This window comes from Anguilla rostrata, chromosome 16 (assembly GCF_018555375.3).
Source record: "Anguilla rostrata isolate EN2019 chromosome 16, ASM1855537v3, whole genome shotgun sequence".
NCBI classification, from domain to species: Eukaryota; Metazoa; Chordata; class Actinopteri; order Anguilliformes; family Anguillidae; genus Anguilla; species Anguilla rostrata.
This window is the reverse complement of record NC_057948.1, coordinates 33,220,089-33,247,071: the sequence shown is the minus strand read 5'-3', so window position 1 is coordinate 33,247,071 and position 26,983 is coordinate 33,220,089. Positions and strand designations below refer to the sequence as shown.

The window sequence follows — 26,983 nt, the reverse complement described above, 5'->3', positions numbered from 1 at the left end:
CCGTGAGCTAGCTCCCCACACGCGTGTGTACGGCTAGGTGCTAGTGACCGGTCCTCCTAACACACACACACACACACACACACACACTCACACTACACGCACACACACAAACACACGCTACACACACATACTCACACTACACACACATCACACTCACACACACAACACACACACACACACCACACTCACACTCATACACACACACACACACACACTCACTCCCACACACACACACACACACACACACACACACACACATACTCACACTTACACACACACTCACACACTCACACACAGTCACACACTCACACTCACACTCACAAACACACACACTCTCACACTCACACACACACACACACACACTCACTCCCACACACACACACTCACACGTCCACATCTCACACACACACCAGTCACACGTCACACACAAAACACACACACTCCACACTCACAAGTCACACAGTCTCACACACACTCACACTCACCCACACACTCCACACCACACACACACACACACACAGTCACACACACTCCCACACACACACACACGTGTGTATTTCTGAGAGGACCGTGAGGTCCTCCGACAGCTTCTTCCTCTCATCGTTCTGTGAAATAGCTCTTACTTCACGCCGAAATGGCGCTGTGTGACCCAAACCTCTCCCCGTCTGTTAGACACTTATTAGCCTGTTGAGGAGAGCCATAAAGGAGCAGTTTTCAGATTTCTGTGTATTTATTTATTTTTATTTTTTTAATATTTTTTTTTGTGGGTGACTGTAATAGATTCCGGGCCCTTTTGTATCACGCAGAAACGTGTGCTGCCGTGGCTTTAGCCGAGCGGCGCTGCAGAAACGGTTCGTTTGGGCGAAAGTGATGATGCGTCTGCTCCCGCGGCCGGCGAGGCACGCCGTCGTTTCGCCCGCAATAATTTTTTGATTTACCGCCGAGCGGAAGCGTGGCGATCTGTCTCGGGGAGTGCCGCGTAGACGTAAATTACCCCCGGTCCGTGGAGAGGGTTCCATTTTTATTCTATTTATTTATTTATTGCGTGGACAAAGCAGTTACAGATGTTTTGGAATATTATATATATGTATACATTATATATATATATATATATATATATATATGTGTGTGTGCATTTTATTGGCGTTCTTCCCTTTTCACTTTTGAAAGTAAATGTGAGTCAGTGCGGTGGGACCGGTGGTAGGATGGGGGTGGGGGTGGGTGGGTGGAGGGGGTGGGTGTGAGTATGTCCGAAATTATGTGCCGTCTGGGCCTCTCCATAAGGGTTTATTTGCCCCGTTGTGATAGGTGATTTTCCTGAGGGCGCTCTGGGTGTGTCTGTGGTGGGGCAGTCGCTCTGACCGGTGGAAACTCCGAGCTCTCTGTCGCGAAACGCCGCTTGGCCGTAATCATCGTCCCTCTCGCTGCCTTCTCAGACAATGGGCCTCTTTTCATTTCTTCATTTGACTCTTTAAAAAAAAAAAATTATTTTGGGCAGCGGCAGTGCTGCTGGTGGGGGCTAATATTTCCCTCCTGAGATGACCTGTATTTGCCGGTGGGGTGAGGTTGACGGGGGTGGGAGGGGAGGGATGGGGTGGGGGGCGGGATTACGGGTGGGGGTGAGTGAGGGGAAGTGGTGGGGTGTGTGGGGAGGGGGTGAATGAGGGGTGGGGTGGGGCATGGGGGTGGGGGTGTGTGGGGGGGTGAATGAGGCGTGAGGTTGGGGTGGTGGTGAGTGAGGGGGCTGGGAGTGGGGGTGTGTGAGGGGGGTGGGAGTGGGGGTGAGTGAGGGGGGGTTGGGGTGGTGGGGATGGGGGTGTGTGAGGGGGGGAAGGTGTGCAGTTACTATCACCATTGTCTATAAAAGGTCAGCGGTGCGCCGCCGTGGAGACGGAGAGGGGTATGCCGGCGCTGGTTAGGACGCTCGGGGGGGAAAGGGGATACCCACAGACGCACGGGCCCCAGTCATGGGACCCCGCAGGAAGCCGGCCTCGGGACGCTAACGCTGGCCAATTAAACGCGGTGGCGTCGTCGTGAGCGCGATGATGAAACGTTACCGCCGGCGGCGGTTCATGAGTCGATGCATTCCGCGGACACACGAGCCCGCCGGCGGCTGAAGAGACCTCGGCCCCTTCTGCCCTACAAATACAGCGCCGGCAGATATTGTCGGCTAAATATAAACCTTCCCCCCCCCCCCTTTTCTTCTTCTCCTCCTTCCTCTCCTCTGTCAGCGCTGTGTGTGAGCGTGACAGCGGTGTTTCCTGTGCGTACCGATTTTTACCCCGGATTTGCTCACCGATCACCGTCACCGCGTGACCGAGCGTGAGTGGCGGTTGGTCGCTCGCTCGCCGATTCGTGCCGCCGTAGTTCCGTGCGTCCGTGGTGCTTCGGCTGCGGTGTGCACACAGGCACACGTCTGACTGAGTTTCCAGCAGAAACTTGATTGGTTATTAATAACTGTGAAACCTCCTCCATTGCATAATGTACGCAAACACTCTTTTCCCCAGTTTGTTTCCTGTTACGCGAGTATTTTTTGGAGGAAAAAAATGTTGTAATATTTTTTTACAAATATTACTGTTTAGCTTGTAATTTTACCCTCTAATTCATGTAGGTTACGTTGATTTGTGCGCTGCAACAATGTGTGTTTTAGGGATGATGGATAATGAAAGAGATCCAGACAAACGGGCAGGAAAGGCTGCTTTTCATCTCCCCTCTCGGCCGCGCGTATGGGAGGAGGAGGGTGTGAAATTTACACCATGCTCACACTCACACACACACACTCACATGCACTCACACTCACACACTCACACACACACACACATACACCCACACACTCGCATGCACTCACACTCACACACTCACACACACACACACACATACACCCACACACTCGCATGCACTCACACTCACACACTCACACACACACATACACCCACACACTCACACATGGGCAAATGCACACTCTCTCACACACTCGCAAATTCACACAGTCTCACACATTCACACACTCTCACACAATCACAACCTCTCACACACGCACTCACACACACACACATACACACACTCTCTCTCTCACACTCACACACACTCTCACACACACACACACACACACACACACACACACACGCACACACTTACGGCACGGTTAATAGCAGGTGAGGAAGCAGCAGGTGGATCATCAGTTACTCCGAGCGCTCGGAGACCAGCCTGCTAATGCGCTGTCCCCTTAAGCAAGGCTGAGCCCTCAATTTTAATCAGCCAATAAACTGCCTCCTGTAATTACATTAAATAGAAAATTATCTCCAAATTGGGAGTGTTAATTGAAAATCAAAAATCAGAGCAAAGTTCAGAAGTTGCACGCCGAGCGTGATTGTGTGAGGAAAGGAGGGAGAGAGAGTGGAGGAGTGAGAGAGATGGGAAGAGAGGGAATGAGAGAGGGAGAATGAGAGAAGTAAAGAAACAGAGTGTGGCAGAGAGAAACAGATCGAGGACGGGTAGAGAAACAAATTTAAGTGTATCTGAAACTGAATATCAATTTGAATATTAATTTGAGAGGCAGACAGAAAGAGAGAACGAGATTGCGACAGAGTGAAGAGAGAGAGAGAGAGGGAGAGGGTATAGACACAGATTCTGTTGCATTTTTTATTCATGGATCCAAAGAGCCAGCTGTTCCGTGTGTGAGTTGGACAAAGCGATTCTTTTGTGTTACACAGTAAACGGAGCGGGGTTATTTTACCGCTGAAATATTCAGCCACTTTTCACCTCCCGCCATCACTCAGACCACTGAAGCGTGAGAGCCAGTCAGCCGCACACACACACACACACAGACACACACACACACATACACGCACACACACACACACATACACGCACACACACACACACACACGCATGCATACACACACACACACACATACACACACACACACACACACGTGCATGTACACACATGCGGGCACACACACACACACACACATACACGTGCACGCTAGCTGACAAACTGTGTTAGGGGGCAGAGGTTCAGACACTGTGTGATAGATGCCCATATGTGTGCGTGCATGTATGAGTGAGTGTCTGTGTGTGAGTGAGTGTGTGTGCGTGTGTGTGTGAGAGAGATTTTGTTGGTATTGTGTGGTTGAACTGCACTTTAAACTGGAACTCTCTTCGTTCTTCGTTGTTTCGCCTCGTTTCGATAGCGGCGAGCGCGGCGGTGTTGGCGGTGTTGGCGGGGGCGTGTGACGCGCGATCGTGCTCCGCCGCGGGGCTCTTTATTCAGAGTTCATTCGGCGGCGGGAATACCTTCCCGCTAAAAAAAAGTTAACGGTTCGCTAATTCGAAAAGGAGAGGGGGCAAAAAGACAATGGAGGAAGGAAGGGGAAAAAAACAAAACTGGTTTGGTTGTTACCTGCTGCATTTTGTGACTCACTGATAGAAATCAAAGAATTTTTTTTAGAAAACGACTGGTTTACACGTACAAAGGTCTTTCTTGTTTTGGGAATGAGCTTCTTGCCTTCTGAGTAAAAGAGCTGTTATTGGGCATCGTGTTGTATTGTGAAGTAAATATTTTTCGTGGCTGGTGTGTATTTTATGATTGTTGTTTGATCAGTGTTGTAACGCCTGTGAGGACGAGCGGTCGTGTTCTGTACGGTCCGTGTGTTGGTTTTGGTTTCTGGGATGGTGTTCAGCGGTAAGAGTGTGGCCTGTTCAGGCATTGCTCCAGAATTAACTCAACACTCCCCTTTTATATTGAACAAAGGATTATCTGGGATCTCACCACCTGGACTCTTTCTCTGAGTGCTACAAATGATCCGATAAAAAAAAAAGAAAAAAGAATCTTTTCGGGGCGGCGATAGGGGTCCAGTCAGCAGATCAACGCCGCGGAGCTGAAGTTCAGAGGCCGTGATTGGCTGCTGTTTCTACCCCCCGTGTCGGGGAAACCGAAACAAAGCGTCATTGTGCACTTCTCTCTCTTCGGTATCGGTCCTGTCCTCCACTTTGCTGTTGATGTGCCGTAATCTCTCGCACACAAGGCCCCAGTGTGCATGGTTTTTTCTTCTGGTGACAGGTGTGTGGCTGCGGATACAGGAGAGGTTTGGGGAGAGCGCCCTCTGTGGTCACGCGAGGTACTGACGCTGGCCATGCGTTTTTTTTTGTTTTTTTGTCTCCAGCAGAATAATGTCTTCCAAGCAAGCCACCTCTCCATTCGCCCCTGCCACAGACGGAGAGGACGCCATGTCCTGGGACAAGGAGGAGTGTACGGACCCCCACAGCGCCCCCCAGCTGCCGCTACACAACCTGCTGCACAGCAAAGCGCTTTGTGAGGACCGGCCCGCCATCAGCAGCATCCCGCCAGAGACAGAGTGGGACAGCTTAGTGTCAGCCCAGCAACGCATGGTGAGTGTGCACACACACACATACAGACTTTAACACTTATATACACACACACTTACACACACACACACACAGCCACACACACACACACACAGCCTGTCTCTCTCTCACACACACACGCACACACACACACACCCACACAGCCCCTCACACACATACACACACACAGCCCCTCACACACACACACAGCCCGTCTCCTTCCACACACACACACACACACACACACACACACTCATACACACACTCACACACACACACACACACACACATACACACTCATATACACACACTCACACACACACGCACACACATGCACACACACACATACACACTTTAACACTTGTATACACACACTTACACGCACACACTTACACACTTTAACACTTACACACACACACACACACACACTTACACACACACACACACACACACTTTAACACTTACACACACACACACACACACACAACTACACTATATAGACCCACTGATAGATGTGCACACCCTTGTACCAGGTTCCTTATACACGCGCATCCTTTTTCACCACACTAGCCTCCTGGCAAACAACACATGACCTCTGTCCACACCTCTCTTTCCTCTCCTCTTCTTCTTTCATGAAGACAGGCCTCGCCTCCTGATAACACAGCATGTTCCTCTGTCCACATCTCTCTCTTTCTCTCTCTCTTTCTCTTCATGTAAGACATAGGGCACCTTTTAGCAGCTCTCTGACCTTGTTTGTCCTACAGGGAGAAATGCACATTTTATTTCTCTTTGTATTGACACTGGAGTTTGAGTTTGAGGGACTACAGCCAAAGAGTCGTTTTTTGATGTCATATTTATTGGCACGTGATGTAGCGATGGCGTTGCAGGGACATGAAGGAGGGCTCAGGATGAGAGTAATTGTTGACCACAGTTTGCATTTTAATTTCACTGCAAACCCAAAACAAACATCGACTTGAAACTCAGCTTAAAATCCCAGCACAGCACTAGTCTGTTAGCGTAAATGCTTGGGGTAGCTGAAAAATACACACACACACAGCCACACACACACACACACACCCACACAGCCCCCCACACACACACACACACACACACGGGACAGTGTCACTGTACCCCCGGAATAGAGGGCTCCCTCCCACCCAAGGACAGAGCCGAACTCTGCGGCCGATTTGGGCTGCCAGGCCCCGGGTCCTCCTTTGAAGATTCGAGGCGCAGAACGGTCCGGGAATCGCGCCTCTCTGTAAGAGAAGAAGAAGAGCGCGCGTGGCGTGAGCCATGTTTCATCCCAGATAAAATTATATTTGTATGAACAGGGAAACAATGAGTCTGGAGGGTAGAGAACGCCCTGGGGGGTGGGGGGTAGCCTGGGGACCCTGCCAGTCCGAAATATAACCTTGGGCTGGTCACAGAGGACCTGCTGGGGGTTGAGGGTGGGCTGGGGGGAGTAGGGGGGGGTAGGGCGGTGGGAATTGGGAGTTTTTTTTGCCGGGAATTGTGTGTAATTCTCTGTAAATCCGTCCCTAGGTCTCCCCTCGGAGGGAACTTTGGGGACAGGCTGTCTGTTCTCACAAGGCCGAGCGTCGATCCACCATGTACCGTCTAAATTTAGACAGAACTGACCCCCCTCCCCCCCTCCAATCCCCTTTCCCCAAGGAGGTCAAATACAGTAAACAGAAAAATCGCCAGGGGATGCCATTTTTCAAAGCACAATGGGGAAATTATTTCAGGAATGTTCTGGAAACGGTGCAAGAACATCGTGGGAATGTTGCAGAAACGCAAATGAAACGTTGCAGAAATGTTCTGCGTAAAATTCCTTATCTGGCCTGTTGGTATTGGTGCATTTGGGGGGGGGGGGGCTAGTTGCTGTTGGTGGGAAAAGAAGGGGCAGGTAGTTGTTTCTGACAGGCAGTGTGGCTGTAAAGGGGCCTTGTGGAGGTCTGGAGCAGCCCTGTACCCAGCTAACCCTACCCCTTACCCCTTACTCCTAACCCTTACCCTTAACCCCTAGTCCCTAACCCTAACCCTAACCATAAACCGAAACCTATTTCTTCTGGGAAGAAAGGGTTGGCTCACATCTCCTCTGTCTTGGCTTGTTCTGCGGACTCAAGACCGATTATATTGGATTTTTTGTTGTTGTTGTTGATGTCTTCTTTTGTTATAATATGTAGTATCTTATGAAATATACTAAAATAATGAGGATTGCGGGGGCTGCATGAGCTGTTCTCGTCGTTATGTTGTGTTAAATGATGAGTCACCTGGTCTGTTTGAGTTTTGTCTTTTGCTTTTAATACTTGTCTTTTAGATTTTACTTGTGTTTAAGATCCCATAATGGCCACCATAACTCCACAGGGTTTTGTGGCCTCCTAGTTTATGAGGTATTTTATCATTTGTCTTTTTGTACTGGATGTGCAGAGCAGGACTGAGGGGCAGTAAGGTGCTGAGGCGCAAGACTAAGGGGCAGTTAGGCGTTACAGAGCAGGTCTCAGGGGCAATAAGGTGCTCAGGGGCAGGGCTGAGGAGCAGTTAGGTGCTGAGGGGAGGACTCAGGGGCAGTAAGGGGTTACAGAGCAGGATACAGGGGCAGTTGGGTGCTAAGGGGCAGGTCTCAGGGGCAGTAAGGCGTTATGGAGTAGGACTGAGGGGTAGTAAGGGGTTACAGAGCAGGGTACAGGGGCAGTAAGGTGCTAAGGGGCAGGACTCAGGGGCAGTAAGGGGTTACAGAGCAGGACTCAGGGGCAGTAAGGGGTTAAAGAGCAGGATACAGGGGCAGTTGGGTGCTAAGGGGCAGGACTCAGGGGTAGTAAGGGGTTACAGAGCAGGGTACAGGGGCTGTAAGGTGCTAAGGGGCAGGACTCAGGGGCAGTAAGGTACTGAGGGGCAGTAAGGGGTTAAAGAGCAGGATACAGGGGCAGTAAGGTGCTAAGGGGCAGGACTCAGGGGCAGTAAGGGGTTACAGAGCAGGATAGAGGGGCAGGAAGGTGGATGCCTCAGTACTCCCTGCTGGCGGTCTCTCTGGCTGCTGTGAGAGTGTGTCTAAGTGCTGATGCTGATTACTGATGCCACGCGGCTGAGAGATCTGTGCCCTGAACCCGCGCCAACCGATTACCCCGCCTGACTCTGCCCCCCAAAAGCCTCCTCCAACGCAGAGTGAACAGGGGCCCAGCTGGAGAGGGCCAGGTCAGACCCAGAGAGGGCGGGGCTCCCCCTGCCCCCCCCCCCCCACGCCAGGGGTGCGGAGCCCGTTTCTTAGGTCACTGCGGTTCGGGAATCGAGTCGCCGCCGCGGTCCGCCCCGACACCCGTCATGGCGCCTTCATGGTGTGGGGGTGTGGTGCGGAGTGGCCTCCCTGGTGTCTCCCTGGGGGGGGGGGGGTGTACTGATTTTAAAGGGGTGTCAGTTCTGACCTGAAGGGCTCACCCACAGGTTGTGTGCTGAAAACAAAAAAAACATCTCCTTGCTCAGCCTGGCAGTGCCAGTCTGTTGCCCTGGTGACACGCGGCTAAGTCTTCAATTTGAGAGGGGTGACGCTGCCCCCGGTGGTCGGGGTGGGGAGCGCACACAGGTGGGACAGAGAAACAACGGGGGAGGCACGAAGCAGGTGGCAGATTTACGGGGCGGCCCCTGAGGGCTCCCGGCTTCAGCCCGACTGGCCGCCTGTTCTCAAGTGAGCGAATCACAGCCCACTCAGCCCGGAACCGCCGTGGATACGGCGAGCGTCGTTAAGGGGGAGTGCAGCGAGGCCGCTCCCGGGTTCGGTCCGGTCACGCTGAACAGCGGCTTTTTAACGAGCGGCGCGAGCGTTCTTCAGCGCTGTGGGGGCGCGTCCTGGGGGACCGAGGAGAGAACTCTGTGGTTCTGTCACCGAACGCTGCCCTCCTCCTCCTCCTCCTCTTCCTCTTCCTCCTACTCCTGTCTTAGTCCACTCCGTTTTAAAGGGGAAACTGAACCCCCAAATTCTGTCGTCTTGTGTTTTGTTGATCCCACTGCTGTTGGAAAGTTAAATAATTTTTTTCCAGAAATGTTTTCCTGGAAATTTTGCTCGCCCCCGTTCTCCTCCTCGATCTCTGAAACCTGTTTTTTTTGGGAAGCGCTGGCCCATTAAAAGTGGGCGTGGCTTCCTCGGTGATGCAAAACGCATCACTCGGACGGATTTACGTAGAACATTAGCATGTTGTAATTGTCCTGTGTGTTGTTTACCTTACCATCGGTGATTTAAACGGGCTTTGTCTGGTTCTCTGCGCTCAGGTGAAAGATGTGCTGAAGGGGGTTCAGGCTTGAAATGGCCCAGCATGCCCGTGAGGAGAGAGAGTGTGTGTGTGTTGTTGGGGTGGTGGCGGGTGGTTGAGGTGAGGGGGGGGGGTGGAGAGGGTTTGGTTGTGGGGGGGGGTGGGGGGGTTCGGTGAATCTAAAACCACAGGACCCAGGAACCAAAAAACTAAATTTAAAATCCCCCTTACCCCCCAACCTTGTTCCCCTGTTTCCCTGCAGGAATCTGACAGCAATAAAGTGTGTTCCCTGTACTCCATACGGAATAACTCTACCTCGCCACACAAGCCCGAGGAGGGGGCCCGGGAACGCCCCGACCTGCTGACCGGCTCCGCCTTCGGAACGCCGGAACGCCGCAAGGGAAGCCTGGCGGACGTGGTGGACTCCCTCAAGCAGAAGAAGCTGGAGGAAATGACCAAGACGGAGCAGGACGGTACGTCAACCCCACCCTCCCTCCCCGTCCCCGTCCGTCCGTCTGTCCGTCTCCCTGTGCGCCTGCTTTGCTCTCCTTCTGTCCGTGTCTCTTCCTACCGTTGCGTCTGCGCTCGCGAAGCAGAAAGGACTCCGGGGCGCTTTGCTGAAATGGGAAAGTGACGGAACGACAGGCGTCTGTCTCACGTCCACGAACAGGTGCTGCTGCAGCCCATTGATTGTGCTCTACTGAACATGCTGCCACTGCACGGAGACTGTACTTAACATGCACACACACACACACTCACACACACACACACTCTCTCACTTTCTCACACACACACACGCACTCACACACTCACACACACACACACACACATACATACACATACATAATGCACACAACAACACACACACACACACACACACACACACACACACACACACTCACACACACACACACACACACACACACACACACACACACACACACACACACACACACACACACACACACACACACCACATACATCACACAACACATGCACTCACACATGACACACACTCTCACTTTCTACACACACACACACACACACACACCAGCACTCACGCACTCATACACTCACACATGTACACACACACACACACACACACAACCTGCACACACACACACACACACTCACACACTCACACACGCCACACACACACACACACACACACACACTCACACACTCACACACACACACACACACACACACACATACATACATGCACTCACACACTCACACATGTACACACACACTCTCACTTTCTCACACACACACACACACACTCACACACGCACACACACACACACACACATACATACATACATGTATACACATACATACACACACTCACACATGTACACACACTCTCACTTTCTCACACACACACACACGCACTTACACACTCACTCACACGCACACACACAACTCCATTCAATTCAACTTTTTCTTTGGCTCACACGTTACCCTGCACGTTAAAGATAAATACACATAAACGCAAAGTACACCGAATGTAATAAAATAAAAAGGCACACGTACGATGTTTTAAGATAAAACTGCAGGCCTCCTAATGTTAAAATTCTTGCGTGCGTTGAAGGCTGAAAGTGTTGTGGGAATATCAGTACCTCTTAAAGCAGTTTTTGCCCGTGGAACCTTCAAATGTCTGCCTAATAGCAGTTGCTCAAATGAGCTATGATGTGGTTGAGTAAAATCATGAGCTATTTTATTACACTTCCCGCAGACTGCCTGGAGGCAAAAGGTCTGAAGGTGATGTTTGACAAATTCCATCTATATTTTGCTCGCTTGATAAGCAATCCTAGTCGGTTTTGCATTGCTTTTCACTGTTAAAAAAGTTTAACCAAATGACCATGTTAAAACCTAACGCACTCAGTAATGAAAAACACCCACATATATACTATATATAATGCAAACATGCAGACACATAGTGCTTTGAAAAGTGCCCCCCAAAATAATTTTTCGTTTTGAATCAAAAGGAGTTTTGATCATCACATAAATCCTATTAGAGATAAAGGATGATTCACTATATGACCAAAAGTATCTGGACACCCTTTGGTCTGGGGCTGTTTTTCATGGTTTGGTTAGACCCCTTAGTTCCAGTGAAGGCAAAACTTAATGCTACAGCATACAATCACATTCTAGACAAATCTGTGCTTCCCCAACAGTTTGGGGAAGGCCCTTTCCTGTTTCAGCATGACAATGCCCCTGGGCACACAGCAAGGTCCATATAGAAATGGTTTTGCCAAGAGAAAGGTGTGGAAGAACTTCTTGCCTGCACAGAGCCCAAGCAAACTGTGAGCCAGGCCTAATCGCCCAATCAGTGCCCAACCTCACTAATGCTCTTCTGGCTGAATGGAAGCAAATCCATACAGCAGTGCTCCAACATGTAGTGTAAAGCCTTCCCAGAAGAGTGGAGGTTGTAATAGCAGCAAAGGGTGGACCAACTCCATATTAATGCCCATAATTTTGGATGAGATGTTGGATGTCCACATACTTTTAGCCATATAGTATAGGTCTATTTATATAAATATTTACATACAAATATACATGCTTGGATATATACAGTGTATATTTTTGCTAGTTGTTTCTTTTTTCATAAAAAAAAAAGAACTTTAAATATAAATTAATGCTAAGGCATGGGCTTCTAAGACTACCTTCAGATTTTACATCCTGAAGGACTTTTCAGCCTTTAAATCAAGAGTAAAAGCTTCCTCTTTGAAGCGATTACACAGATCTTTTCTATGAAGTTGCTCTTAGCCTCTTGGTTGCCTTTGCTCTGTCTGCCAGAACCCTGAGGTAGATTTAAGGATTGATAAATGTTGGCAGTAACTCTCATCCTATAATTGCATAATTATTTTATTGTATGTTTTTTTGTTTTTGTGCCACAGTTTGTGGGATTAGGGACTGTGTGTATACTGAACACAGTTTGTGGGATTAGGGACTGTGTGTGTACTGAAGCCTGCGAGATTCCAAGGTGTTAATTCTTTTTTTGCTGTGTGGTGTTTCACAAAAGGGCTTTAATCAGACAGGCTGAGGACTTTGTGTCCGCTGTGTGCATACGCCAGCGGGAAGCGCGTGGCCTCTCCCGTTCTCTCTCTCTCTCTCTCTGTCTCTCTCTCTCTCTGTTTCTCTCTTTCTCTCTCTCTCTCACACACACACACACACACACACTCAGTAATTCAGTGCACTGGTAATCCAGTTTTGTTTAGAGAATCCATCCCTCTCCCATTCTCTCTCTCTCTCTGTTTCTCTCTCTCTCTCTGTTTCTCTCTTTCTCTCTCTCTCTCTCTGTCTCTCTCTCACACACACACACACACACACACTCAATAATTCTGTGCACTGGTACTCCAGTTTTGTTTAGGGAATCCATCCCTCTCCCATTCTCTCTCTCTCTCTCTGTTTCTCTCTCTCTCTCTCTCTCTCTCTGTCTCTCTCTCTCACACACACACACACACACACACTCAGTAATTCAGTGCACTGGTACTCCAGTTTTGTTTAGGGAATCCATCCCTCTCCCATTCTCTCTCTCTCTCTCTGTCTCTCTCTCTCACACACACACACACACACTCAGTAATTCAGTGCACTGGTACTCCAGTTTTGTTTAGGGAATCCATCCCTCTCCCATTCTCTCTCTCTCTCTCTCTGTTTCTCTCTCTCTCTCTCTCTCTGTCTCTCTCTCTCTCACACACACACACACACACACACACACACTCAGTAATTCAGTGCACTGGTACTCCAGTTTTGTTTAGGGAATGCCACATCCAGTTAGCGCAGTTAGCACATTAGGCTAGTTTGTGTCAGCATGTCCTTCCCAAGCCCCTTCTCTACTACAAACCAACACAGATCTCTGAGTGGGTAGCGCGGACCTCTCCTGTAGCCTGAAGCTAAAGGGAAGTACACACTCGCTGCAATAAAAAAAGGGCTGCATTTCTGTCTGTTAAAGGAAAGTACGGTCTCATTTTTGTCAGAAACAGCTGCATTTCTGTCTGTTAAAGGAAAGTACGCTCTCACTGCAGTCACAAACAGCTGCATTTCTGTCTGTTAAAGGAAAGTACGCTCTCACTGCAGTCACAAACAGCTGCATTTCTGTCGCTGCTTCCTTGCTGCTGGTAATTTATTTATTTATTGTTACTGGGGAAATTACTCTAGTAAATTACTTCTGGTGAACATTCCATCACCAAAAATAGAACAAAAGGAAAACAACGTAGTCTCTGTTTTACTGATGATGTTTTTGTTCTGTTTGTCAGTTTCCATGTGTTTTAGTTTCAGCTGGATGACATATCACGTCTTTAACTGGGTGGTTCCTACTATTGCACATATATTGGCATAATAAGACTGAACACCACCCAAATTACTGTTTATATTGTAACATACTGTGGACATGTTTTCACATAAAACAGATTCACACGAACAAACTCAACTAATGGTATGCCTGTTTGTGGGAGTTACAAATGATACAACAAATAACGTTTTTTTTTTTTTTTTTTTAAATCTTGCCTAGTTTTATCTTGCATCATTTGTAAAATGATTTGTCTTGCCTGTAAAATGGTGTCAATTGTATTACGATGCTCTTTCATTAATTAGACATTAATAATTGAGTGCGGCTCATTTATGAGTGATCGATGTTTTCATATGAATCACCTCCTGTGATTTCTCCTCAAGTGCTGACATCACCAACGATAATACATTGATCTGTGATTCAGGAGGAAAGAGGTGGTATTAATCTCTTTATCCGTCTCTGGCTTCTGGTGCTTCATTATGTGCTTTTGACGAGCTGTGCGTTATGCGGCAGTGGACAGTGCGTTAAATATAGTCTCCCTGCAGCGGCAGCATGTTCAGTAGAGCACAATTAATCGGCTGCCGCAGCACCTGTTCATGGATATAAGACAGACACTTGTCGTTCCCTGTCACTTTCCTTTTTCAGCAAAGCGCCCCAGAACCCTTTCTTCTTTTTTGAAAATGTGTCGTTCTGTTATGGCCTTCGTGTGCCGTCCATTCCTGTCGTTCCCTTTTTTACAAGTCTTTTTATATCAACTTATTTTTTCCCCCGCACTCTTCTGGTGGAGACGTCGACAAATCGAAGCTCTTGTTCCATGCTGTAATTGTTTTTTTTATGTTAAGGGAATTTCTTTGCGTTTGTGTTTTCCACTTCTTTTCCAGTGCTTTTTAAAAAATGTTTTAGATTTATTAATTTACCTATTTGGTTCGGGGAAGGCGACGTGCTGTATCCCGGGAGATGTTTGAGTAGTAAGGTAGGGGCGGGAGACTTGGGCACTGCGCTGCAATAAGACCCAGCTGGTAATGCCGGGTGCTGCAGTAATTTAAATGGTCAAGTGCAGTTTGTAATCCAGCGCCTTATGTTCGCGGGGTACAGAGCGCGTGCTCCGGAGCGCCCTATACAGCTGTTTTAATCTCCCGTTAATAATAGAGTTCGCGACTGGGCTCGCGGCTGCGGCGCGGATATTACTGAAATAAACTCCCTTGTTGGAGGGAATTAGTTTTTGTAACGGGGTTACGGAACACATCAGCGGCTGAAGGAAAAAAAACAGCCGATAGCGTGTCAGCAGCGCGTGAGCTGCAGCAGAATGACAGGCATTTAACGGTCTTGAGGGAGTCCTTTGCCGCGGTCTGTAATAGCGGCAATACTATAGCCTATCGGACTTGTTAGCGGAAGGCTTCATTTAAAAAAATATATATATGGTGTCTCCTTTATTCCCAAATCGCTGCCGTGGTCGTTGGCCGGGTTTAAATAGTGAGGTTAAACAGGAGCGTCATGAAAACCGTCACCGTTAACAGTGAGACTGCGTGTGAAAGGAAGGCCAAGGAGGCCTAAAAATACCACCTGCTTAAACTGAGCAACGAGGGAACCAACGGGTCTGACTCTAGTCCTGCCTGCTTTGGGCTGCCGTCTTGGATCAGAGTACTTGTGTACTTAGTCACAGCTGAGTTTTACCATTTATCCATCCGTTTTCATTGGTGTGAGTATTCCAAGCGCTTGCCATCACCGTCCGTGCTGATGGAGTCAGGCTTGTTTGGTAGATACTTATGGCACATTTAAGAATTTAAACACATTTAAAGATGCACATTTAAATTAAAATAAAAATTACAGATGATTGCGCCATGTAGGAAATGTTACAAACACACACACACACACACACTCAGCGATTCGGTGCACTGGTACTCCCCTCTCCAAATCCTCCCCATATTTACATTCTTCACATTTCTTCTTTTTCTCCTCCCTGTGACACTCAGTCTCTCCCTCCTGCAGTTATGCTGCCTTTGCTTGACAGTGTAAACCATTATAATGTGTTTAGCTCTCAGTGTGTAAATGTTTGTGTGCGCTTGTGAACATGGCTGAATATTTAGACAGATGGACAGACAGACAGACTCAGTCTCCCCCAGGCCCTCTCAGCCTCAGCCTTTCAGTAACTGATGATTAATAATGAATGCATTATTTTTAATACACAACATTTGTCAGTGGTGTCATAAACTGTAACATAAGTAGGACACTTAAGACTTAAAGGAGAGAGTATTACAGTTTGGCTGAGTCGCAGCTAGCTAAAAATGAGTTTCTGTGGATTCATTTTGTTAAAATGGTCTAATATTTACTCATTCTAATATGTCTCTTATTATACTTTATACTATGCTTGTATATTTTGAATAAGAGTGTGTTTAGAATTGTCTATCCACTTTCAATGGCATGCTCCATTTTGGATCCTAAATTGGAGGCCATTTTGGCTCAGGTTGCCATGTTTTCTTACTCTTAACCGTCCTGTTGTTTGAAGTGGGCTGACGCAGAAGCCCCTCTTAATCGATGATGGCACGCGTGGACCGGCTGTGATTAAACGTGTGTTTTAAGGTGGAGATTGTGGGGGAACACATTGAATGAAACCCCTGTTACAGGCTGGACCCACACGTTAAAACCAAACTGGGGGTGACCTCAGCGTGTTCAGCTGCTTGCCCAAACCCGCGCGTGCTCGAAACGCCTCTCTCCCCCTGTCCCGGTGTTCCTTAACAGGTTCTTATAAAGTGCTTTAAGTGCTGGTGTCGGGCTGTAATGAATGAGAATGGCTTCCCTGCTCGCAGGACTGCATTAAGCTGAATAGTCACCTTGGCTGTAAAAAGCTCTCTCTGGCCAGGGGGCCGCGGGCGGGAGAGAGAGAGAGAGAGGGAGCTAACGATGGTGTCCGCGGTTTATTTACTGTCCATTGTAAAAAACTGCATTATTTACCGTCCGGTTTCTCCAGACAGCGCTCGTCGGGGTAAAGACATCCTTATTAAACAAAATTTTTTTATGATCCGCCGTTAAAAAGTTCAAGGTGAAACGTTTCTGATACGCACGCAATTAAGGCCACTTTGTGTAATGCCCTAAAGTAATAATCAATATGGGCGAAGGAGCTGGAGGCACAGCTGTTTTTCCTTCAGTAGCTGGCCCGCTCCTGTCGTATTGTCCCTTTTTGCATAAATATTCAATAAGTGCAGCCTCATCCTGCCTCTTAGCATCCGTATGAAATCTCTGTGACCTTCAGATTGTGGCTTCAATGGCATTTTGCTTCCTGTAATGAGTTAGAGGCCCTGCTGTAACATAACTTCCTGTAATGAGTCAGAGGCCCTGCTGTAACAGAACTTCCTGTAATGAGTTAGAGACCCTGCTGTAACAGGACTTCCTGTAATGAGTCAGAGGTCCTGCTGTAACAGAACTTCCTGTAATGAGTCAGAGGCCCTGCTGTAACAGAACTTCCTGTAATGAGTCAGAGGCCCTGCTGTAACAGAACTTCGTGTAATGAGTCAGAGGCCCTGCTGTAACAGGGTTTCCTCTAATGACTTAGCGGCCCTGGTTGTGGATGTTACATTTATACTCTACTGTTGGATTTTTGGTGGAAAATAAAAACTTTGGACATGAAGTGCCTCAGAGTTGGAGGCTGATCTCGGATCAGTCTGGCCTATTCGTTGACAGTGGGGAAGGTTAGGATAGGAACAGGCAGAAACCTGATCCTGGCTCATGCGTTTGCCGCAGACGCGTCTCCTGTTTCTCCGGCGGCCGTTAGTAAACGGGTGATTAAGCGCCGCGGAGCTCGGTGGGGTGTGGGGAGAGACCCGCTCCGGTGGAGATTCACCGCACTCCGCACCGGGCTCCCGCCAGCCTCTCCCCTTGCCAAAGTTAGTCGGCACTCCGAGGCTGCCAGGCCTTTTCTGGCTGCTGCTTAAATGCCTGTTATCTTCTAACCCGCGCCTAGACCCCGGCTAGTCTGAATTACAGCGTTACACGTTTGAGTCTGAAACGTGGCAGGCGTTCAGGTTCCTCACAGGTTTGGGGGGGTCGGGGGTCAGGGTGTCCCTTCCTGACCCACTTCTCTCCTGCTCATCTGCTGCGTCTCCCAGACCAGAATGGATCGGATCAGAACCAGAAGGTCTCCTATTGGGAGCTCTGGCTCACGAGCGGCTCAGCTGAGCTGATGCTCCGGCGCTCAGTCTGGGAGCTCTGAGCGGCTCCACTGAGCGCGCTCAGTCTGGGAGCTCTGATTGGCTCCACTGAGCGCGCTCAGTCTGGGAGCTCTGAGTGGCTCCACTGAGCGCGCTCAGTCTGGGAGCTCTGCGCGGCTCCACTGAGCGCGCTCAGTCTGGGCTCCGCTCCACTGACAGGTATCGGCAGGGCGTAGCGGACGTGTCTCCGGTCTATCTGGGAGATAATCGGTCTGAAGGTGTCAGTGTGCTCCCCTCAGAGACAGCCGATACGTTAATTACTCTGTCAGAGCCAGATCTCGGGAGCAGAGGCGGCGTTTGAGATTAAGATTACAGCTTGAGTTTGGCGGGGGGGGGGATTGTTGGTGAGCTCTGTCGGGTTCCAGTCCCGGACTTCCGATTTTGGAGAGGGAAAGACAGCAGATTCCAGCAAAAGAATGAAAGAAAGAAGGAACGAAGGAATAGAAGAATGAATGAACAGACGCGAGTGTGTGACCCTGGGAACCGGCGGCCGTCAGAAAGTGAAATACGCCACCCGGGATGACCCCTGGGGGTCGGACGGAGGGGACAGTTGCTGATGTGAATTGGGGGGAGGCGGACGGAGGGCGAGAGTCCTTTCTCTCTCAGGGTGGTAACCAAAAACCTTCTTGCTTCTCTGGGATGGTTTCTTAGTTAGGGGGTTGTATACACCTCCACTTGATCGACAACTGAATTCATGGCATTATGAACCAGGTTCAGTGGGAGGGAACATCAAAAGACCCTGAGACCACCCCCCGTACCCCCCCTAGTCTCTGCAGTTGCCATATTGCACGGGGGGGGGTGGGGGGGGGGGTGTCATTAAAGTCTGTCCACTCCCTGGAGAGACCACACTGTGTTTTAGCACCAGGTGACACACTTTTCTGTCCTCCTCCTCTTCTGTCCTCTTTCCTTCTCCCCCCCCCCTCTCTCTGTCCTCTCTCCTTTGTCCTCCTCTTTTCTCGCTCTCTCTCTCTCTCTCTCTCCTCTCTCTCTCTCTCGCTCTCTCTCCTCTCCTCTCTCTCATCTCTCTGGGCGGGCACAGGTAAAGGGCATAAATCCATTGAGGCATCTTAGTAACTGCCCTCCCTGCTCTGCCCTGCGCCCCCCCCTACCCGCCCCACCCCTCCCTGCCCTAATCCAGAGAGCTAATGAACACAGGAAGCTCTGGGATTGGCTCTCTACACTTTGCCCCCTTCTCATCTTTTTCCCATTTGAATTTTTCAGGTGAAAAACCTTCAATCCTCAACCACCCCCTCCCCTCCCTCCCTCCCTCCCTCCCTCCCTACCTCCCCACAATTTCTTTTCAATTTCATTGAGTTCCAGAGAGCGTTTTTTTTGGCAGCGGCGGCAGCGTTGCCGTCGCCAGGAGAAGGTCTCCCGCTGGAGAAGGGCGCTGGGATCGGAGTCGCTGTCATCTGGCCGCCTCGCCCCTAATTAATAGGAATCTTTGTTGTGATGTCGGTGGCGGCGGCAACGGCGATGGCAGTGGACCCGCCCCCCCCCCCCACCCCCAGCCCGCCCCACCCCGCCCGTACGCGGCCCGCGAGCCCCTTTCTAATTTCTTGGCGGGGAGCCGAGGTGAACCTGCGAATTTGGAGCCATGCTTCAAACACTTAGCTCTTCCCCTTCCCCCTGTCAGTCAGCGAGTCCCTCAGGCAGTGCGGACTGGCCAGGCTTCAGTCAACCCCCCCCCCCCCACCACCACCCCCTGGCCCCTCGACCCCCCCCCCACCCCCTTTAATCTTTTTTTCTCCTCGACTCTCCTTTGCTTCTCTCTGCTTTTAATAACAGCTGTTCTCTGCCTGTGTCTTTGATTCCGACAACCTGCTTGTCAGTGGAGCACTGTACCATATTAAATCTGTGCGTGTGTGTGTGTGTGTGTGTGTGTGTGTGTGTGTGTGTGTGTGTGTGTGTGCACGTGTGTGTGTGTGTGTGGGTATCTGTGCATGTAGTGGGTGTGTGTGCTTTTAGTGTGAGTGAGTGTGGGTGTGTGGGTTTGTACGTGTGTGTGTGTGTGTGTGTGCGCGCATGTAGTGTGTGTGTGTTTCTGGGGGGCTGCTGTGTTTCAGGGTTTATTCGTTTTCATTCTGTTGGTCACACAATGCATTGTGGGCCGGTCCTCTACCCAGATCCCGCCAATAAAAGGTGGTCCAGTATGACAGAGGACCGCGTGTATATTATGGAGGCTATACAGAACAGGAGGAGAGGTTGAAGAGTGCTTTTATGAGAGGAACCCCCCCCCCCCCCGGATACTGTTGAGCTCTGCTAATTGGGGGGGATCCCACTTTCAGATGACAAAACAGCAGCTGCCCCCTTCAGTGTTCCATTTCCCCCCCCCCCCCCCCCGTATCACCTTCCTGAGTCTCATATTCCCACTCGTCAACAGTAACAACTGCCACAGAACCCCCCCCCCACTCCAAGCCCCCCTACCGGCTCAGCTGTTCCCTCTGACCCAAACCCCCCCACCTCGATGTCAGGGTCCCACAACACCCCCATTGTGTACGTCACCCCCCCCCCCCCCCGATCTCTGTTGGGAGGAAACTGGTGTGCCTGAGACAGCTCAGCACTGACGTGTGGGGGGGGGGAGGGGAGGTGGGGGCTCATACAGTAGCATGTTTGTGCATGAACACACACACACACACCCCTATACACACGGACGCTCACAAAAAAGCTGACGCTTTGTGTGTGTTTGTGTGGTGTGTGTGTATGGGGTTAGTGCAGTACCCTCCCGGTGTATGAGGTTAGTGTATGGGGTTAGTGTATACCCGTTATGGGTTAGTGTATGGGTTAGTGTAGTACCCGGTGTATGGGTAGTGTATACCCCCGTGTATGGGTTAGTGTATGGGTTAGTGTATGGGGTTAGTGTTAGGGTTAGTGTATAGGGTTAGTGTATGGGTTAGTGTGTATGGTTAGTGGGGTTAGTGTATGGGTTAGTGTGTATGGGGTTAGTGTAGTGTACCCCCCTGGTTATGGGTGTTAGTGTGTGGGTTAGTGATACCCCCTGGTTGTATGGAGGTTAGTGTATTGGTAGTATGGGGTTAGTGTGTGAGGTTAGTGTATGGGGTTAGTGTGTGGGGTTAGTGTGTGGGGTTAGTGTATGGGGTTAGTGTATGAGATTAGTGTATGGGGTTAGTGTGTGGGGTTAGTGTGTGGGGTTAGTGTATGGGGTTAGTGTATGGTTAGTGTATGGGTTAGTGTGTGGGGTTAGTGTTGGGGTTAGTGTATGAGGTTAGTGTATGGGGTTAGTGTGTGGGGTTAGTGTAGGGGGTTAGTGTAGTGGTTCGTGTATGGGTTAGTGTGGGGTTAGGTGTTGGGGTTAGTGTTGGGGTTAGTGTTTGGGGTTAGTGTTGGGGTTAGTGTATGGGGTTAGTGTGTGGGTTAGTGTGTGGGGTTAGTGTAGGGGTTAGTGTGTGAGGTTAGTGTATGGGGTTAGTGTATGAGGTTAGTGTAGTACCCCCCTGGTATATGGGGTTAGTGTGTGAGGTTAGTGTATGGGGTTAGTGTGTGGGGTTAGTGTGTGGGGTTAGTGTATGGGGTTAGTGTATGGGATTAGTGTATGGGGTTAGTGTGTGGGGTGTAGTGTGGGGTTAGTGTAGTGGTTAGGTGTATGAGGTTAGTGTATGGGGTTAGTGTGTGGGGTTAGTGTATGGGTTAGTGTTGGGGTTAGTGTATGGGGTTAGTGTTGGGGTTAGTGTATGGGTGTTAGTGTGGGGGTTAGTGTATGAGGTTAGTGTATGGGGTTAGTGTATGGGGTTAGTGTGTGGGGTTAGTGTATGGGGTTAGTGTGTGGGGTTAGTGTATGGGGTTAGTGTATGGGGTTAGTGTATGGGGTTAGTGTGTGGGGTTAGTGTATGGGGTTAGTGTGTGGGGTTAGTGTGTGGGGTTAGTTATGTGGGTTAGTGTGTGGGGTTAGTGTGTGGGGTTAGTGTATGGGTTAGGTGTGGGGTTAGTGTATGGGGTTAGTGTTTGGGGTTAGTGTATGGGGTTAGTGTGTGGGGTTAGTAGTTTAGGCGGTGTCGCTCTGGAAGGCCCTGTGAACAGTAAATCTGTCGTCGTTCTCCGTAGGCCGGGTCTGGAAAGAGCTGCTTTCACGTTTAGAGCGGGTCGATTTCTGGGGATTGGGGGGGGGGGGGGTTTGCTGCACCATCGAGCGGGTCACTGTGTGTGTTCGTGTTGGGGGGTGGTGGGGGTGGGTGGGGGTGTCGACGTGTGAGGTTATGTTGGGAGACTCTTTCTTTGCGTCACACTTCGAAGTGTCAGTGACTATGGGGGGGGGGGGGGCAGCCTGTACCCCAGGAGTTTGGTTTCCCAGCATTCCACACACGCATACTCGGGCAGGACGGGCGGGCGGGCGGCGGTGTCATCTGCCTGCGATTAAAATAGCGGCGTGTGTAACTGACACTCTGCCCGCGGGCCTGTGGAGAGGGGGGTGCTAATGATTTTAGGGGACACGCCGTTTGTTTTATCAAAATTGTGGGAGGAATCTCAAACTGCAGAGCCTGGGGGGGGGGGGGGGTGAGGGGGGCTGCGGTGTCTGGAGGAGGTTTTTTTTTTGTGTGTGGTTCCCTGTCAGTCAGCAGCCAGTTTAGGCCCTTGGAGAACGGGGAGCGCCAGCTCTTTTAGACAGTCAGCTGAACCAGACTGAAATCCAGCAGACACTGTGATGCTTCCCCTGATGTGAGTTTCAGAACTCTGACTCAACCAGACAGAATAACACCTCCACTATAACACGTTTGGCGAGACGCAGCATCTCCTTGGGGTGGGGGCGTCTCTTTATAGTTTTGAGTCCGTCGGGGGGTCAGTTGGCTAATTCGCTTTAAGGCCCTGCCCTGTCACGGCCGTGTCAGGCTCTGAGTGATTGGTTAACGTTATGAGTTTTGGATTTTAATGAATCACGCTTTTGCGTTAATGTGATGGGGGTCGGGCCAGCGCCAGTCAGGTGTTTAGGTGCGTCATGGCAACTGGCACTGTCATTTCAAGGGGAACCCTAAAGCATGGTGCCCCCCCCATACAGGCTGCCCCCCCCAAAGCAAATATGATACCCTTTGTCAGGAGGGCCCTGTCAGGGAACAATGGGGCATTGAGCCACGGGTTCCACCGGAGCGCACCCCCCCCCCCCGAATGCTTAACCTTCTCTGGGTCTACACTTACTGCAGCTATCACAACACGGACCTCCCCAGCCCTGAACATCATGTCATCAAAAGCCAGGAGATACTGACCTTTTGTTTGCTCCATAACTCTGATGATTGTAATAAAAAGAAAAAAGAATAATAGATTAAACAAAGTGATATTCATAATGAAATAGATAGGAATCTGTTGGCCGGGGTGAGTTTGCAGACACACAGATCCTTTCATCCGGTTGCTCTGTCCTCCTTTAATAGATGTTAATGTTCTGGTCACTGTGTTCCTGCCAGATGTGGCCAAATGCTGCATCGTTTCAGGATGTGATCAGTCGCACCAAAATAAAATGCGAGTTTGACATCTAAAAATACTGACCTTTTCCGAGCGAGGGTCCCAGGTACATACCCCGTGTGGGAGCCGTGACCCTTGACCTTTGACCTCTGTGGAAATAGAGCTCTGGACCATAAACCTCTTTAATGGCCGTCTGACAGAAGCACGCCAGGGATCCCGTGATTTTCAGCAGCAAATCGAAGCGGTAAAGGATGCTTCCTCCCGTCAGCTAATCACCACACAGTTTACTGTACGCTGCAGCGCTGTGCAGTTTATTCTGACACACGCGTGTGCGCAGACATGTAGGGGCGGCAGTGTAGCGTAATGGGTAAGGGACTGGTCTTGTAACCTAAAGGTCACGGGTTCGACTCCTGGGTAGGACACTGCCATTGCGCACGGTACTTAACCTGCGTTGCTTCAGTATATATCCAGCTGTATAAGTGGACGCAGTGTAAATGCTGTGTAAAAGCTGTGTAAGTCGCTCTGGATAAGAGTGTCTGCGAAATGCCTGTAATGTAATGCAATGCTTGGCCGTGGGCAGAAACAATGGCAGCTGCTTCGGACCGGCCAGTGATGCAGCATTCACCGCGGGGTCATGTGATCACAGAATACACTTCCTGTTGATGGGCGGAGGGTTTTATTGCAAAAACTGTTTATCTTTAGAATTCCGACCACAGCAACGCACAAAATGGCCGCACGCCTGGACTAGCGTGCGCTAAATGTGTCCCGGTGACTTCAGCGCTCGGTGTGCTGCACCTATTACTGGGGAGACTCTCCTCCACACCTCGAGGGCTGCCCCGCCTCGCCCCACCTCAGGGGCTGCCCCGCCTCGCCCCACCTCAGGGCTCCCCACCCCGCCCCACCTCAGGGCTGCCCCACCTCGCCCCACCTCAGGGGCTGCCCCACCTCGCCCCACCCCGTCTCAGGGCTGCCCCACCCCGCCCCACCTCAGGGCTGCCCCACCTCGCCCCACCTCAGGGGCTGCCCCACCTCGCCCCACCTCAGGGCTCCCCACCCCGCCCCACCTCAGGGCTGCCCCACCTCGCCCACCTCAGGGGCTGCCCCACCTCGCCCCACCCGTCTCAGGGCTGCCCCACCCCGCCCCACCTCAGGGCTCCCCACCCCGCCCACCTCAGGAGCTGCCCCGCTCTGCCTCAGGGCTCCCCACCCCGCCCACCTCAGGGCTCCCCACCCCGCCCCACCTCAGGGACTGCCTCGCCCCACCTCAGGAGCTGCCCCGCTCTGCCTCAGGGCTCCCCACCCCGCCCCACCTCAGGGACTGCCTCGCCCCACCTCAGGAGCTGCCCGCTCTGCCTCAGGGCTCCCCACCCGCCCCAACTCAGGGACTGCCTCGCCCACCTCAGGAGCTGCCCCTCTGCCTCAGGGCTCCCCACCCGCCCCACCTCAGGGACTGCCTCGCCCCACCTCAGGAGCTGCCCCGCTCTGCCTCAGGGCTCCCCACCCCGCCCCACCTCAGGGACTGCCTCGCCCCACCTCAGGAGCTGCCCCGCTCTGCCTCAGGGCTCCCCACCCCGCCCCACCTCAGGGACTGCCCCTCCCCACCTCAGGGACTGCCCCGCCCCGCTACAGGACTGCCCCGCCCCACCTCGGGACTGCCTCGCCCCGCTGTTTCTGGATGAAAATAAAAGTTTTTCCGCCTCGTCCGCTCGGCTGCGCAGCGGAGTTGAACCTGCTCATTCGGAGCCCATTAGCCGTCTCATTTGGCCCGTGTTGAGACCCAGTTGCACCCATTAATTTAGTAAATCACTCTTAGTAGCAGTGATCACTGCTAGCCACGTTATCCGCTCACTTCTGTTCATTTAACATAGATGAATAAATGTGAATGTTTTTGGAGCATTGATTAGAGGAAGAGTGTATATCTGACAGCTAGATTGCAGGGTACCCAAAAAAAAAAAATAGCACCCAGTAATTTAATTCTTGTGTGAAATTATTATAATTTATTACAGTGTGTGGGTCCTAATGGTTACAGACATCAAATGGAAATTAGAAATTAAAATGAAGTCCACACGCCTCCCTCGTAGTGCTGAAACTCTGAGTGTCGAAACCCTCGTCAGTGTTCAAGCCGTATTGTGCAATTTGACTTCAGCGACTCTGAAGACATTTTCACTGTACGAAAGGCCACGTTTCTTTTTATGAATGCTGCGTATCATCGTTTCTTTGATCAAACACAGATTTAGTGCCTGTAGTGAATGAACTATTATTATTATTATTATGTATTTCTTGTGCCATGCTCCAGAATTATTGCCACCCTTGGTAAAGATGCACACAAAAGACTGTAGAAAACAAATAACCTCGTAACTGCAGTGAGTTGTCATTTGTGAAAAATATTGCGCTTCATTAGTGACTCAGTGGAAACAACCAAAATAGCACATTTTTCAAATTCTAAAATGATTTCCCCAAAATAGGTTCCGCAGTTATTTACACCCCTTGTGAATAGTACTTGGTGTAGCCTCCCCTGGAGAGGATAACAGCACCAAGTACCTTTTCTTGTAATGTTTGTTCATTTTGGAGATCAAAAATGAGAAACTGTTGGGGGGAAACAGAGTCGTCTAGAATGTGATTGTTTGCTGTAGCATTAAGGGGTGCCCAGATGCTTTTGGTCATGTAGTGTATGAGGTGCTTATTCCTCCTCCGTTTCATGCCAAGTCTGCCAATGGTGTACCTGGCCTAATTGCTGCATTTATCTCTTTGAGCACCTGGTCAAACCTGGTCCAGCTTATTGTTATAATGGTCACTAGTACTGGTCCAGGTGCTCGTTTTGGTTGTAGCCTATGTTTTGGTTGCTCTCTGTAAGGGCTTTCTAAAGGCTGAACAGTCTCTTGGTTTTGGGGTGGTGTTTTATGGTTGATTTTGAGGCTTGGTGACCTGAAGAAAATAAAATGACTCTAATAATTACAGATTTATTATTATTATTATTTTAAAAGAATAATTAGAGAGTTAGAATAAAAGTATACAGTTTTTCCCATAGGTTTGAGCATAAAATACAGTGCATTATCTCTGTTGTTTATTTTACAAAGCTTTTATTCCACTTGTTTTTTTCAAGGCTGCTCCTGACTGTGTGTGAGGAGTGTATTCCACCTCCAGCCGCCCCCCCCCCCCCCATTTGGAATATATTTGTGTTTTGGGATAAATACAAGGATGAAAAATGAAGAATTTAAAGTGCCTCCGTGGACAGGCTTCTGCCGAATTCGGGAAGAGGCAGGAAACGGAGACGGCGAGATGGGTTTGGGGGGCGGGGGGGGTGCGGTGTTAATTTCACTATCCAAGCATTAAATGCAGGTGGTTCTTAGAAGTGACCTTGTAGAGAAGAGATGGAGAGAGAGAGAGCGAGAGGGAGAGCGAGGGAGAGAGAGCTAGAGAGGTGGAGAGAGGAGGGAGCGGAGGGACAGAGAGAGAGGACG

General features: G+C 50.3%; 1 protein-coding gene across 10 annotated transcripts in view; it reads left to right on the top strand.

Moving 5' to 3' along the window:
• Positions 1-26,983, top strand: part of LOC135242132 (transcription factor SOX-6-like) — a 215,634-nt gene that overhangs the window by 91,742 nt on the left and 96,909 nt on the right. For 6 of the 10 annotated variants that reach the window (XM_064313056.1, XM_064313057.1, XM_064313054.1 and 3 more), the window contains 2 exons: positions 5,169-5,394; positions 9,877-10,087. In XM_064313056.1, coding sequence (XP_064169126.1) covers positions 5,176-5,394; positions 9,877-10,087 — 430 coding nt within the window. In that variant the 5' untranslated portion in view covers positions 5,169-5,175. The remainder of the gene's footprint in view (positions 1-5,168; positions 5,395-9,876; positions 10,088-26,983) is intronic. The other 4 variants (XM_064313061.1, XM_064313060.1, XM_064313059.1 and 1 more) reach the window with 1 other exon arrangement.